This window comes from Rhea americana, unplaced genomic scaffold, assembly GCF_003343005.1.
Source record: "Rhea americana isolate MKP2758 unplaced genomic scaffold, rheAme1 scaffold_453, whole genome shotgun sequence".
NCBI lineage: Eukaryota > Metazoa > Chordata > Aves > Rheiformes > Rheidae > Rhea > Rhea americana.
The window spans coordinates 286,262-302,820 of NW_028186594.1; the positions used below are offsets into that span (position 1 = coordinate 286,262).

At 38.2% G+C, this 16,559-nt stretch overlaps 1 protein-coding gene across 1 annotated transcript in view; it reads left to right on the top strand.

Moving 5' to 3' along the window:
• Positions 1-16,145, top strand: part of GOSR2 (golgi SNAP receptor complex member 2) — a 17,330-nt gene extending 1,185 nt beyond the window's left edge. Inside the window, exons 2-6 of the mRNA XM_085316164.1 lie at positions 1,956-2,020; positions 4,649-4,757; positions 5,865-5,997; positions 8,903-9,043; positions 12,933-16,145. Coding sequence (XP_085172290.1) covers positions 1,956-2,020; positions 4,649-4,757; positions 5,865-5,997; positions 8,903-9,043; positions 12,933-13,094 — 610 coding nt within the window. The 3' untranslated portion in view covers positions 13,095-16,145. The remainder of the gene's footprint in view (positions 1-1,955; positions 2,021-4,648; positions 4,758-5,864; positions 5,998-8,902; positions 9,044-12,932) is intronic.
• The last annotated feature ends 414 nt before the right edge of the window (positions 16,146-16,559 follow it).

Sequence of the window (16,559 nt, forward strand, 5' to 3'; positions counted from 1 at the left end):
GTTTATTGCCAGTCTGGGGATACTCTTAACATTTAGACTTCTGTGTTAGTTTTTCTGTGGATGTACTGTATTTCCAGGAGGTTGGCATATGAAGAGTTCTGGTGAATGTGGAATAGATGTTCTGATCCCCTTCCTCATGGTCTAATTTAGGTCCTACACCTTGATTTTAAAACTGTCATTTTGAGAGCAGTGTGAATCTTAAAATGTCTGGGGTATCCTAGAGAAACTTCTGGAAAACTATACAGAACAGGAAGTGTTGCAAGATGCTGGTTAATGAAGTGGTTCTGTATTTAACTGAACATGCCATCAGGAGAGCTGTAAGTACTGTATTATAAAGTTGGAGTTACCAGTTTAGCAGCACAGTGTCATGATTTAGAAGGTGTGTCATGAATGTGATGATAGTTATAAATAAAAGATCTCATAGTATCTGAAGAATGAATGCCTTAGTGCTCTGTTTGTAAGATGAGTTGTTTTTTGTGGCCTAGTCTCATAAACTTTTATGCTAAAGTTGTAGAGCAGTGCATGCACCAGAAAAAGAGCCACTAATAYGGTCATAGTTATGATCCCCTAGATATTTTTAGAGAAAATGCCCTGATACTTTTGTAATTTTTTTAGTGTATTTCTGAAAGTCTGAATCTTAGCTGCTGTGAAATTTTTCATGCCAGGTGTGGCCAAAGGTCTGTCTGACCTAGTTCTTAACTACAAATGCCTAGGAAAGAGAGTAAGAAATGGGCAAGCAAATAGGATGCTTCCTCTGAATATTGTCTGAGTGTCCAACAATTTGAGGCTGGAGGCTTCCTGAAAGAGTGTAACAACTATCAGTGCATTTCCTTTTTTTTTCTCTTTTTGCCATTACTTGTCCTTTTTTTTTTCTTGAACCAGCACAACCTTCACCAGTTGCACAACCAGCACAACCTGCGCCAGTCCCCATACTCCATCCAGTTCCATACTCCATGGAACTCCATCAGGAGTTCCCATACTCCATCCCTATACTCCATCAGTTACATGGATTTGTTATGTATTTCGTAGAAAACCATAACCTTCTCTTTGCTTTTAAGCTTTCTATCTTTTAATTTCATTTGATGCCTCTGTAATTCTTATGCTGGAAGCGACAGTGAACATTCATTCCTTATTCACCTTCTCCTGTGCCATTTTTGATCTTACAGATCTCTAGGATATATGCCTGCCATTGTCTGCTCTATACGCTGAAGAACCTTTTGTTTCTTGTGTGAAAGCTGTTAGGCATTTTTCATGATCTTTATAGTCCTTCTCTGAACCTTTTTCAGTGCTTCTGTGTCCTTTTTGAGATGGAGGGACAAAGTATCCCAGGTCTATATTGTGTGTTCAGGTGGTGGCATACAGGTGTGGTGTCTCATATGCCATTTGTCTCATTTATATTCTTGAGTTTAGTAGTGCATGTAGGCAGTGTTTTGTTGCAGATGAGTGTCTTAAGGTGCCTTTTGTACAAACTTGTGCACCAGTCATATCTTCCGTGTGCTGTACTCACCACTCTTGAGTTCCTACTATGAATCTGAAGTCTTGTCTTCAAGAATGTCTTGGAGTAAGTAGGTTTGAATGGCTTGTAGTATGACAGATGTTTGACACATGAAATTGAACCTCAGTTCAGGCTATGAGTATGAAAAGAGAGCTAGAACTAGAATGGAAATCTTTTGACCTTTATTTTGATTTTTAAACTATAGCCTTTTAAAACTCAAAGTTGTTTTATAGTGCATATTAAGTGAAAGCACAATTTTCTTTATATGGAAGATTTGAAGGTGTTTTTTGTTTTTAGTGATGGACTGTGTTTGCACTGAATGCCATTTATCTGTTTCCTAGTCTGTTCTGGAAAATACTTTCTGTAAGAAAAGGTGAAAATTGAGGAGATATTGAAAAATGATTTGTTTTGATTTAATAGATGTTAAGTGATTTCTGTTTCTTTCCTCTCTGCTTGATAGACAAGTCCATGAGGTCCAATCTCACATGGGGCGTCTGGAGACATCAGATAAACAATCAGTACACTGTAAGTAGTTAATTAAAGAGAAAAGTTCCACCCTACTACTCATTTGATTTAACTTGAACCATTAACTTTGTATACTTTATCATTCTATTAACTCATTAGTGGAATGAGTTTGGCTTTTCGTTCACTTATGATCTGGTGATACATATCACAGGCTTGAAATCCATTAAAAATATTTGACTTGAATAAGGTGGTGGTTTTGTAGGGCAGAACAGAAAACAGGACAAAATACAGTAAACACAGATGTGTGTGCTAATCCAGGAGGTCAGCAAACCAGTTGGTTAGAGGCTCAGAAGTAGAGTAAACCTCTACTTCTCTATGCATAGAGATATCTCTATGCATTTGTCCTGTTATTCTGCAGTTCCTTCAGCATCCACTAATTGGCTGTCTTCCTAAGAATATGCTTAAATCTAGCTTCTGGGAAAAATTATGTGATTTGATGTGCAGAAATTGAGGCAGGATGATTCTGATCTTGCTTGCATCTGAATCAGAGCCTCTAATTCCCTCTGTGTAAGAGAAATAGAGAGAACAGCTATGTCTAAAATTGCTTTAGCAAATTAATATTAATAAATTATTCTTAGTAAAATGATGGTAATCAGCTACTGTAGTATATTGTGTCAGGGTTCTTTAACTTGGTGCAGAATTGGCAAGTGTATTTTGGCATATTCTTCACCTGTCTTTGAATCCTTAACTCCTACATGAGGAGTTGTTGATGGKCCTTATTTAAAAAAACAAAACAAAACAAACAAAAAACCTCACTATTTTGGAAAGAAAAGTACACTGCCTTGACTGGATACATTTGACTTCTATTACCCAAAATATATTTGTGAAGTATGATTTTACTGTAGAAAAGTCTGTGATAACTTTTTCTATCGAAAAGTAACAGCTTGTCTACTGATTGTATTTTCTGTGATGATTGCTACTGTTGCACCTAGTACAATTGCCAGACTTCTTGGACTGCTGTTCACTGAATCTGATTTTGGAGCCCCTGTTAGCATAATTTGCCATTTTTCCTCGACTACTCTAGGCCATTTTAAGATGCAGGGTTATGCACCATCTTACACAGTGAATCAGTGAATATCGTTTTTATATACACATATGAAGTTACAGTTATGTGCTATACATATTAGTATGTATTTGAGAATTTTTTGAAAAGAAGATTTATCTTTTCACTGAAGAGTGGGAAAATGAGCCAGGAAATTGAATTTTCGGTTGCAGTTTTTCTTGTCACCTTTTGGTCTCAGAAAAACGTACGATTAATAAGGTATAAGTATTATTATTTAGACAAGCAAAAGCTCATGTAATTTATCTGTGTGTCCCCTCAGTTGCTTTTCTGTTAGTTGTGCTGAATGATGGAGAGATGCATTAGGATAACTTGGTTGATCTGTGTTTATGTATGGGAGATGGCTGCTCCCTGGCTGTGTGAGATCCAGGGACAAAGTAAAGGGATTGTATGTGCTGCTTGCTTTTCTGGGTTTTGCTGAATGTGATATTCTGTAAAGTCCTGAGATACTGAGGAGTAGTTAGTTGTTTGTTAATAATGCTTTTTTGAACACCTCTGTAGTCAGCTAGCAAATGAGTACAAAGACTGTTTGTAGGATTTGATGATTTTTATACATTTGTGGCAGTCAGACATACATTAGCTTCAGGACTGTCCTCATGGCTCCACAGACGTGATGGTGCTTCTGTGACCTCTAATAAGAAGTCTGTGGACATGCTGCAAAGGATGTATACCTTCAAACTTACAGCTCACCTTCTTTGAACACAAAAAGATGACTAAAAGTGCTTCAGTCTTTTATTCTTCCACGCAGTTCTTTAAGTTGTGAAATGCTGGGTGGTGGAATGGTTAGAAAAGGTAATTGTTAAAGCGAGAAAGTGGCCATGACTTAAACCAAATTTTGCTCTACAATGGTCAAAATAACTGTAAGGATATGAAAGACCCTATCCAACTGTATCTGCTTCCCACTCCATTAAAGCACAAGTATGTAAGACTTAGCATTTTGCGCTCTTGTCCCTCTGCTGTTGTTACACAGATAGCAGAAGCAAGTATGAATTAGATGATTAGAGAGGCAATAGTTATATAGCCTTGTTTTCTATCTGTAACAGCTCCTCAGCCCTGTTTTGGCCATGCTTTTTAAGGATGTCATGCAGTCCACCTGTTCCCATCAACTCTTAAGCCTTCCCATGGTCTTTCAGTCTCTCTTGCTATAGGTAGAGATGAGATGTATGTTAACTCCGTGTTATGGTATTCACAGGTTTAAGTGGCCATTGCTGTGAGAATCCTCTTAGATATTAGCTTGTGTGGGCAAGTCCTGTCAAAGCATCAGGATGGGGTTGCAGAGGAGAACAGGAGGACTTCAAATCCTAATATGTAGAGGAGATAAGGAAAGGGAGAGCTAGCCAGGCTTTCCCAGATCCCTGTTCAGAATAGGTAGGGAAGATAGGAATCTCAAATTATTTAGTTAGAGAAGTAGATTTTTGTTCTGCATAATTCTCAGTCCTGCTCTTTTCACCTAGTAACGATTTGTATCTGTAAAGCTTTAAAAACTGGTTTGAATGTTTTTGACCTGTTGCTTTCTCTAAGATTGCAGTTCTTTAATTCAAATCAAAATACATTTTTTTTCTTTGCAGTAGTAGAAAATGAGATTCAGGCAAGACTAGACAATATATTTAGTAACTTGGAACGTCTGGAAATCCTGTCCAGCAAAGAACCCCCCAATAAGCGCCAGAATGCTAAACTGTAAGTTTATCACCTTTGCTACGATAGTGCTTTGATCTTCATAATTATTTTAAGTGAAAGATGTAGAAATCTTTGCTTCTCCATTTGAATGAAACATCTACATTTGCATAACTTATTCCTGTGCTTTACAGTAAGAAAATGAAGGTAAAGAAGCAAAATAACTTTATTGTGTTTAACCACAGATTGGTGATGAGGCTAGAGTCATGGCTGTGTTCTAAGATGCTTAAAAGAGATTACACTCTTTATGGCATTTACTTTTAATGACATTTATGGAGATAAGGAGTAAAATTACTTTAGTAGTGTCATTTTCTCTGCCAAACTGTTGGTGACTAAAATAAGAAGCTTTCTTTAGCACTAGTGTGAACAGGAGATAGGACCAGAGAATGCAGAGGACCCTTCTAGTCTAAATTATTCTGTTACTCTACTATTACTGTTTGGTCCCAAAATGCTTTCATAGGTAGAGGTGGATATATATATATATATCTCTATAGATAGAGAGGTGGATATATATATATCTCTATACTATAGAGATCAATATCTGTTGGTTGTGTAGGCTTCCTTTACAATCAATGAATATTTACTCAGAAACAATGGAGTTCTGGATAAGATTCATTTTAGCCCAGTGGAGATGTTTCTGGTATTTCCTAGTGGTTTTTAGGCTCCTTCTGTAAAAACTTAAGAATGTGGTGTTAGTTGATGAAACTTGAAAGCTTAATCTTTTATATGAATGGAGATCATAAAATAGAAAGACACTAGTATTTGAATAGCTACCAAATCTATGTTAAATGAGGAATATACATACAATCCCTCTGAAGAGACTAGTCATAGGAGAGGATGTGCAAGACAACTCAAGAATTCTCCTTCACATTTCATCATTTTCATCATTGTATTCTGGTTAAATAATTACCTGTTTTGTTGAAACAGAAGATCTAAGCCTGAAATATAGGCCTAACATTTAATATTCTTTATCTCTTAGATAAGTAAAACTCATCATTCTTARTATCTATGGCTGTTAATTTGTAATGTTCCGTTGTTCACACACAAAACATCAGAAAAGATTGTTATATTTATCCCTCGGAATGTCTTCCTGTTGTTGATTCTGTCTAGCCGAGTTGACCAGCTGAAGTATGATGTTCAGCATCTGCAGACGGCCCTGAGGAACTTTCAACATCGCCGTTATGTCCGGGAGCAGCAAGAACGACAGCGAGAAGAGTTGCTTGCACGTACATTCACTACTAATGTAAATATTCCTTATTTTAGATCTATCTGTTCTAGAGAACACAGTCTTTCAGAGAAGTTTCAGGCAAGATTTAAGCTTGACTCCATTAGATTTCTGTTGTGAGGTGATGTAAATGGGAAAAAAGGTAAAAAGGAATAACCATATGTTTTGAAAAAGCACAACTATTTCCTGAGCAAAAGATGATTTATTAGAAGGTGGTAGGGAAAGACAGCCAGTTGTTCCGAAAGTTGCTGCTCCTTTTTTATCCAATGCAGCTGTATCTGACTTCTTAGAGCAGTTTCAAAAGGGTGAATGAGGTAGGTACAAAAGTATTCATTTTACTGCAATTTGTGTCAAATGTCTGTATCAAATCCTGGGATCTGTAAAATGTCTGGAAAATATTTTCATCTATCAGTAAATTTTATACATCTTGATAACAGTGGATGCCAGCTGGCTTTCATTTGCCCAGATAAAAATTGTACCACTAGAAAAGCCTTCCTTTGTATCTGTAAACCATTCAAAAGTTTTTAATGAAAGCAATATGTTTCCACCTGTTCTTGTTAATTTTTAGTTCCTCCCCTTTGAATTTCCCCATGCAAATTTCCAAAAAAACTGCTCTGAATAATGTTGGTTCCACTTTTTTGTGACTCCAGAACTACTTGTAACCTTTTTTTTTTTTTTTTTTTTTTTAAATTTTTAATAACCTACTATTCACTTTCTCTATTGCCACACGCTCTTAGGGCAAAGTAGAGTGAATGTGAGTTGGCCACATTTTACTGAGATTTATAAAGTTCAGTGGACTTTTCAAAGCACCACATAAAGTTAATTTCTCACATTTTCTTGGCTGCTTGAAATTGACTACTTCAAAATTATAAAAAAGACTTCAGAGGAACATTGTCACTTGGAACTTGATTTGTTTTCAAAAAGCTGTGATGTTCCTCTGCAAATGTGGAGAATTTTTTTTATAGGATGATGTTGCCCAGGAAGAATGTACATATCCAACTGGAAGCAGTTTTGAAGAGCAGTAGTCGGCTTGTGAGTGTGAGACAGATGCCARACTACTTTTTCTCCTTTAGATGTTGAAAACTGTCTCAAGATGAAAGAAACTGTGTGACTGACTTTGTATTTATTTTAACTCATTGTTACAGAAGTATGACTTTCGAAGTAGAAAGGCCTCTTAATACCAAAATGGTGATTCAYTTTTCAGTCATTGGCCTACCTGTTTTGCTTAGGATTTTGTGTCCTTTAAAAAGTTTACACAGCTTATATTTATATGCTACTCTACCCTTTTAAATAGAAAYGTTAGCAGCCTGAATAAATCTCATCATCATAACAACTCTTGAAAACTCTTTAAGAGTGTTACGAGCATTTTGCTTAATTCAGAGATAAATGTGGTCTTTAAAGCTTACTTTGTACTATTCTAGAGAAAACCACTAACAGGAAATGAAAAACATCCAATCCATCTAGGGTCCCAGTGAAGAGCACAAAAACTTACATTGACATTTTTCTTGCTAGCTTCTGGTGTATACAAAGACCTGCATACTCCTTGTACAGGAAACGGAATTCCTTCTGATGTGAAGTTCAGTGAATACAATAGTCGTTAATAATAGTCAATAATAGTCGTTCCATTGCAAATCATAGTGATTCCGGTCTGCGTACTCATTTAAGACCAGATGCTTATTTCCAGCCTCAGTGCTTTGTTAACACTTGATCTAAGCGTTCCTTACACTGTCAAGAGCCTTCTTCATTCAGTRATTTTTACCTCATAACTGCTTACAGCTCTGTCCCTTATTCTTCATTCTTTTACAGTCAGTAGGCAGAATACCTGGAATACCCATTCAGGTGGGCAAACACCTAACACTGTATTGTACATGTTTAAAGTGTTCTCAGAGCTGTATTTTTCTGCAGGAATCATCATAGGTTGTTTTGTGCAAGTTTGATAATGTAAACTACAGCTGGCAGTCAGAATAGGATATTAACCAACTTGTATCCTAAGCATGAGTTCTGCCTTTTAGTACTCCTTGCTGTTCTGAGTATATGGAAGCAGGTAAGCCAGTGTTCCCACGCTTAACCTCTTACTAACTCCTGTTCATGATTCCTGTCCATAAAACAGTATGGAAGTTTGTCATGATTCACAGACTCTTTATCGTGACTCTCTTAATGGAGTGGTGCCCAGAGAAGATTAAAATGGAAGCCTTTCAAAGGCAAAACTGATCACATCCTCTGACTTCTTGTGCAACCCAGGTTATAGAGTTTTATCTACTTATTTCTATTTCAAGTTTATAGTTTCCAGTTGAACTAGTGCATCTTGGCTGGAAATTTTATTATTTATTATAGAGCCTTGGGTGTTGAGTGAGTCAAATCTTCAGGGAACTTGGTGACAGCAGACAGATGTTTGAACTATCAAAAATTTGCACCTCCTTGTCAATATGAATTTCTAGAATGTCAGTTCCCAGACATTGTTCTTTGTAGGCCTTCTGCCGTTTAAAAACATGTATTATCAAATCTTTCACAAGTCTTTCACTTGCAATGACTAGCTTTGTTACACCCCTTCTGTTAGTTTTGGCAAATGATTCCCTGTTGTAGTACTCTTTCCCACATGTGTCATAAAATGAGATTATAAAAATTTCTTAATTTTTAATCTGACTTTTATCCTTTGAGATCTATTAGAAGTCAAACAACTGGTAACTTTAAAAAAACCTCTACCTTTAGGCTTACTTCCTGTAGGCTTCTTTGAGCTACTTTTTTCACTCAGAAGTTAATGATATGTCTAATATCCTTACTAAAAATGTATAAAATGTAATCCCTCGAGTCCTGTCAAGTCTCTGCCACATTTGTTTCTGTATGTTCTCTTTCTGAATCTAACTATGARTGGGCAGTATGAATGAGCAGGCAAGGTAACCAACACACTGCATTTCCCCTACAGGACTCTGACACCACCATACCGATCGACGAAACATTACAGTTTAATGAATCCCTGCAGAATGCCCATCGTGGCATGGATGATCTTATTGGCAGTGGGACCAACATCCTTCAGGGGCTGAGGGACCAGAGAGTGACACTAAAGGTGGGGCATCATTTTATACCAAAAAGACCCCACATTCCTACATTTATGATGACCAGGCTAAGTAAAATAAATCAATATATGAATTTGTTTCAGTGCACTGCTTCAATCTGAGAATGCTGGGAAAGGCCCATAGCCCCATTTTAAATAAACCTGAGACCTTTGCATTTTAGCATCTTAGCAGGAACAGTTTTAAGCTTTTTTTTTTTTTTTTTTGTGTGTGTGTGTGTGACCAGATAGCCTAGTGATATTCAGCTGTGCTGTAGTCAGTATATGAAACACTGAATGTTACGTTTTGTTTTGCTATGTTTTTTTTTAAAAAACTCAAATGAAGAATGGGAAATAACAGCTAGCTGCAGATAGGTCTTGATGCAGATGAACATCACTCAACAACCACAAAGCTGGCATAGTTATATTTAAAATTAATAACAAAAATAATACACTCTCAGATCTAATGCAACTTAACAATATATCTTCCCCTAAATATTGTTAATGAAAAATATATTTGTTTCTTGAGAATTGCACATACTTGTCTTGTATTTTAAAGACTGTTCAAAGTGTTGTTAAATTGTGAGAAAATAGATACAGAACGAGCTTTTTAGAAAGAAGCATATATGTGGGGGAAGTTGGATCCATGAAAAATGTAAGGAAATTCATATCAGCTGAATCCATTTTAGGATGGGAAAAAACATTCACTGTTACATGGCTTTGTTTTGGGATGTATTTGCAAGGGGATGTAAGTATTTAATGGCTAGCATTTGGTCAGATGAATCACACCTTAAATTCCATTGACTCTAAAAGGAGCCTAGACACCTTACATGCGTATAACTGAACTGCAGATGCTTATGGATCTCACCCTTAAAGTGCACAGAAATTTTCCTGGAGCAAGTTTTAGCTCCTAAGGTACCTATTTCCTAGGGATGACCAGAGGTGGGTGTTCACAGGGCAGAGTTGCTAGGTGCTTATTCTAATCCTAATGTCCAGTTCACAAGAAAGAAATTTCCTGTATTGATTGCAGAGGTCCGRGCTAGCTGGTGGTCTCAAAACTCTGTGCTGGCAAATCTGGTATATAATGGCAGAAAGCAATGTTGCAGCTCATCTTTTACTTCATAGACTAGTGATCAGTCCCTGTGCCCATGAATGTTGCACTGATGCATTAGAGCAGTCAGAGCCCAGATCTTTCCCCTCTGAGATGAAYGTTAGCTTCTTAGTTAAAGCTGTTTGCTCACTGACCTAGTGAATGTGGGKTTTTTTTGCCTTTTTTAAAAATACAAAGTAACTTAGGAGAAATACTTTGAATAGAGATATAGTGACTTAGTTTGACAGTTAAGTGCTCATTTAGAACTATGTTGTAGCTCAGTTCACTAGCCATAGGTTTAGTGGGTGGCAGGAGGGGTTCTGCTACCATCTCGTGAAGCAGAGGTAGAAGAAAAGGTGGGAGGGGCTGACTAGTGGCACCAAGAGAAGATTCAGGGTTGTGAATGCCCTTTGGAAAAAGCAGCCTCCCTGAAGTTTTTATGCCCTTGAGAAGGGTAGGGCAAAGACTTGCATTTRTCCTCTGTGCGTACAACTGGATGCCTTCAGTGGCATCCAATTGTACATGCCCATGTTAGTTTGGGGCACCCAGTTGTTCAGATGCTCCACTCTGCTACTTCATACAGAGAATGTGAGATTGTGGATTCTACAAGATGTAAGTTACTGATTCAAGTTAGTCTCTGACCAACTTACRCCCTTGTTTTTTGCAGGATTCTTGATGAGGAAGAGCGTTTATCACAGGTCAGCTGACAAATATGATAAAGGGACACTTGTGGGACCTACTGCCTCAAAGAGACAGAGAAGAAATATTATTTTCTGTTATAGGTGGTAGTCCTGTCTTGCTTCTTTTGCTAGTTAGATTRCAGTAGCTTGCCTGGATTCATGTTAGTCCACAGTTGGCCTTTTGCAAATGTGCATGTGCCATATCTTTGCTGCCRGCTTGTGGCAAGCCAGGGAAACTTCAGGCCAGAACTGTAACAGTGACATTTAGTAGATCTCTGCCCACAGCTGCTGATCATCTATTGCTTTTGGGAGCATTGAGTTCTTTTGTTTTTTGGGGATGTTTCTCACTTCTTTCAGGAAGTTTTTTACATGTTCCTTTTTTTCCCTGAGCTTTTCTTACACTGTCAAAGATGCTAAACTTTAAATGTTTACAATTCTGGTGGAAGCAGCTACCATAGAGTCAGTTTTCGTAGGTAAAAGAATTAATTTGGAAGTGGAGTAAGCTATGTAACTCCTTGGATTTTGGATATAAATAGAGACAAATAGGAAAACAAGTATTCTCAAATTTTCACAAGTGTTGGATAATTCAGCTGATCTAGCTGTACTATTCCACTGACTGCAAGAATTGAAGAGTCTTTATTTTTTGCTTATTTTTGTTTTTTAGAGCAAAAGCAAGCCTCTTTTAATTTCTCTTCAAGCAGAACAAGGGTTTTTTGTTATGTAGTAGTGTGAAAAGATTGTTCTGAGACAGTGCTTAACTTAAGTGTAGTATCCAGGAGTTTAATGTGAGGTGTGTGAAATGAAGACAAAAAATTCAATTACACTTCAACAGCTGAGAACCTAGGCTGATCTCAGTGAACTGTAAATGCCTGCACTGCTTTGTACACAAGAAGCTGATTTTCTGATGCCGTATTGCAAATCTGTATAGTGTACAGGTTGAGATTAGTTATTGCTCATGCATATGTATCTAAGCCATTTGATATAAATTCTGTCCTCAGGGAGCCTGGACCTGRAAGTCAAGTTGAGAGACTAGATCCATTATCATATCCATTGTGCAGGAAGGTTTCTGGCAGTGTCCATCTTCTTGCATCCACAGGTGTGATGGACCTGGTCCTGGCCAATTGTCCCTCAGGGAATGCTTTAGCTGATTCTACCCTGTGAGCTGGCTGAGTTGGCTCTGTGGTGGTCAATGCACCATCTCTGCCTGTCCATCTGTACATTATTCATCTCTAGCTTACCTAGAAAGGTACTTCTWATCTACCTGTAGCCTTGTCACTCTGGAGCTAAGCAATGTGCGCCATGGGTTGTCTCCTTCCTCCCTAGATGGGATGATAACCAGCTCTGAAATGTGCCCAGAGTACATCTGTGTGCCTGTATTTCAGGCAGTTTCCTTTTCTTGCCTTTGCCCTGAAATAAAGTAGGAGTATTCCTGCTGTGCTGCAATAGTGAGATTCCCCTAGGCCATTTCCAGATACTTCTAGTTTCAGAGCTGTGTTTGTGTGTGCTAATGTGGGTAATTGGTAGAATCCACAGACATTCTTAATACCAACTGCTTCAACAGTGAAACAGAACTGTGACACATTCCTATCTGCAGTAAACTTGCTAGAAGTCTATTTGTTACTCCGATGAAGGATTTATTGAAATTGCATTAATTACGATTTATATGTCTTTTCATTTGCACCCTATCACTGGCCTTACAAGTTTCTGGACTTCCTTTTCAACCTCTTGCTGGTATGAACAGTACTTGAAACCAGCAGGAGGGAAGTTTTGCAAGAAAGTTTGCTCAAGACACTTCAAGYTCTGCAGAAAAACTCCCTTAATGCCTCCATAGCGAGTGTGTATTCTCTGGGCTGCTCTGTATGATGACTCTGCCTGGATTTATTGTTTTGTATCTTTAACCTTATTCCTTCCTGTTCAGGTGTGTGAATTGCTTTGACTCATCATCCCGCTGATTTCTAGGGTCCTGAGGCCATCTCCCCCTAAATTATAGGAACTGTTGGCTGATAGCAAGTTCCACTGTTTACTGAGGGATCAGAATTTGTTGCTGGCCATTCATAGGAAAATGTTCATAGACTATGGAATGAGAAGTGTGGGACCTTGAATTTAATAGTTTTTGCTGTTTGTTTATTTTTAGGGTACTCACAAGAAGATCTTGGATGTTGCCAACATGTTGGGCTTATCCAATACAGTGATGCGACTGATTGAGAAGCGAGCCTTTCAAGATAAATACTTCATGATTGGGGGAATGATTTTGACTTGTGTAATTATGTTTCTTGTGGTGCAGTATCTAACATGAGCTACTGAACTATTGCCATAGGAGATCCTCTTTTGGAGCAAAATGGACTGCCCTCCAAAATGTACTGCCTACTTTACTCTGAGTGCTGCTTTGGATGAGCCCTTCCTGTGAACTTCAGAGTTTACAAATCACACTCAAATTCACATCTCATGTGGAAATCACCTAGGGGAACAAATTTCACTGAGGATGCTGTAGTTAAGAATATGACCCTGTGAAAGTCTGTAGCCTTTCYTATCCTCACCTTACTGTCTGTAAGTTTAAGAATCTGGTTAAGTAGGAAGCAGGAGAAGTGAATACAGCCCAGCTGTATTGCAAGGTATGAGTGCTCTTTTGGGTAGACAGGAGAAGAGGATGCAGAGGCAGAGTATGAGATRTAGTGAGCCTTTCTTGTGCTAACTAGAAGTGATCTATTTCCTACAGAAAGGAAGCCACTGGCGAGCATTCTGCATTTTTTGTGGGCGTACTCCTGCAGAGTAAGTGTGCAAAAAGAGGCAGGAAGTGAAGGGTTCACATCTACATACCCTTTTTCTGGGAGGGAGGAAGATTTGGGGGGTGGGGAGTCTTTACTCTAAAAGTGTGGTAATAACCTCTGCTAACTTTTTTTGTATAACCATGTAGCACAGATCTTTAGGCTGAAAAGCTGCTCATCTGAGGTATATTTTGGTACCTTTCTGTGCCCTGCTGCTTTCCAGTGGAAGCTAAATGCTGTACTCCCTTCTGCTTAGGAGAAGGTTTTACAGTGTCAGAAGGTTTTACAGAAGACTTTCCTGTAACCTCTGTTTCTTCACATTTCACCATTTGGTTAGGAAGTGCTGTTTCTCATTTTCCTCTGGTTAGATGCAGATTATTAGGCTTGTCACCTCCACTGTGCCTAGTACCAAATCCAACCTCCAAAGACTGTAAAGACTTTGACGTTGTTCCTAGGGCATATTATGTTTCAGGTGAGTTGTGTTTGTTTTCTTAGATGGTTGGTTGGGGTTTTGTGCTTTGCAGCTGGTATTTGTAGATTAGATGAAGCAGGCAAGTCCTTGCTCTGCTCAAATTCTGCCTTCCAGTTTTTCTACTTAGATCTGGAATGGGCTTTCTCTGCTGTTCTTTACATTCAGAGTAATTGTGGGATCAGGACAAGGAACCTTTCATTGAAAATCAGTTGGCCTGGGAGGAGTTTCCTGAGCTTTTCTATTTGTATTTAAATATTCACAGTTATGAAATGACTTGTTTAAATATGGCACTCCTTTTCTTTGCAGATTGTAGGGACTCTRTTAACAGAGTGGCAGTCCGGAGATTCTGGGCATCATCCATTTCAAACAGCCTTCAGATACTCTTTCATTCTCAGTTCTGTGTACAAGTCTGGAGCATTTCCAGATGTCTGACGGTGGCACAGAATTACCAAATTCAGATGACATGGCATTCTGCTGGGAATTCCTTCAGCTTTTGCTAACTGGAACGGTTGTGGGTCTTTTAATTAGTAACAGTTTGAATTCTACATCTCATCTTTCTTTGATACAATAAGCTTTGCTCTGGTTATTATGTAGCCTGTTGCAAACTTGGAGAAATGGTATTAATAACTATAAATAATGAAATTTCAGTTAATAGGGGCAGGTAAAGCAGGTTTCAGCAGTGCTTGTTTACAATTGTGTAACTAAAGTATTGACTGACCTTTGTGCTGTTCATAGCTTTAAAGCCCAAAAGAGACTACCCAGTTTCATTAGCTCTCACAGACCAGTTGATTTCACATATATAGAACCCAGGACAAGTGAAGTYTCAGAGGCCTATCTGACTGCATTGCACACAGTAGTGGAGGCTAAGATGCCATCAGTGCCTAGATAATCCTTTCAGACATTTCAGCAGAGGAGGACAGGAAAGCTTTTTGTATATCCTGTGTGCTGCACACCTGGCTGTTTTGTGCATATGAGTGTTTGATGCTTTTCAAGTATTTTTGTGCTCTGAATGAATATTCCTCAGTCTGCTAGGCTTTCTCAAAACAACCCAGTAGACCAAATATAGAATTGGTTTACATTTTTGCATTTGAGACAGAGAAGGGAATTAAAGGAAAAAGACAAGGTCCTGTAGTGAGAGATTATCTGTCTTGCTATATCTTTAATCTCAATCTTAGACCTTTTGGTAAATTTAGATTTAAATCTTAGATTTCTAGCACACTGCACTTGCTAGATCATCGTCTATGAGATCAGTTGGGYTCCCTAAAAGACATCCCTGGTAACTTTTTTTTCCTATTCCTGATAAGCTGATCCAATTCCACCTGGACTATACAACTTTATGGTTTAATCTCGAAAAGATGGCATTTGACAGTCAAACTTACATGGTTGTGACTTGTGTAGCAAGATTTGTCTTATACTGAGGTAGGACTCCAGCTAATTTATTTTCCTTTCTTCGCTTGAAGTAGGAATTAAAAATTTACTACAATTGGAGTTCTTCCTCATTTGAGATTAGCTTGACATTTTAATAGATACTTCTTTGTTCATTTATTTTGTCCTTTTAGACCATCCTTGTTCTTGTGTAGGTTAATTTCTGTTCTGTAAGCAAAGTGTCCTTGCTATTTGCTGTGTTCTAAGGTGGGATGTGGGGCTTGAAGGAACCACTTAGGTAACTGGATTTGACAACGTGCAAACTTGTATTAGATGTTAAGTCCAAAATGACTTCGAAGAGCATCTGTATTATCTCAGCTGGTTAATGTAAAATCTTGCTTTGCCACAGAAGGATACATGTAAGGTCAAGATCCCTATTAACATGAAATGAGAAAGAGCTGAAATGCTGGTGGCTTTACGCGTGTTGTGCTACAGCTCTCTGTGATGTTGTCCTTAGTAAGGAAAGGAAATACTATTTCTTTCAACAGAACTGTTGTTTTGCTTCCAACTTCTGTGGAACAGGAAGTGTTCCAGCTGTTGGATGAGCTGTTCTCTTACAAGAGGACACTGCAGAAGCTAGCTTACCTCTGGAGAAAAAAAAATTCTTTTTATCAGTATTTTATATATAAAAAGGCAAGGTGGGATGTGATGTGATGTGTTATGTGAATAAAGATTTTTTCAACCACTTTTTTTTTTTAATTTTAACTAACACGTAAGATTACCAAATACTTAAAGTAAACTAATTTCTGAACGCACAAGAAAGATCTGTTTTGACACACTGAAAAAGGCAGAAGGCAGGCTTGGCCAAATGGTGGACTTCTACCTGAGCTCAGATGTGAAAAGGAAGTTTACAGAAGATGGAAGCGGGGATGGGCTGTTGTGGAAGAATATAGAGATGTTACTCAAGTGTGCAAGGATGGAATTGCAAAGCTTATCTGGCCTTGAAACTATTGAATGGTAAGATGGCATTGTATAAGTACATTAGCAGAAAAAGAGATTGAGGAAACCAACCAAGGGRTAGGAGATACTACAGGAAGGGAGGAGTGGCTGATACACCTGAGGGCTGTGCTGCCATTCAGAGAAACCTGGACAGGCTGGA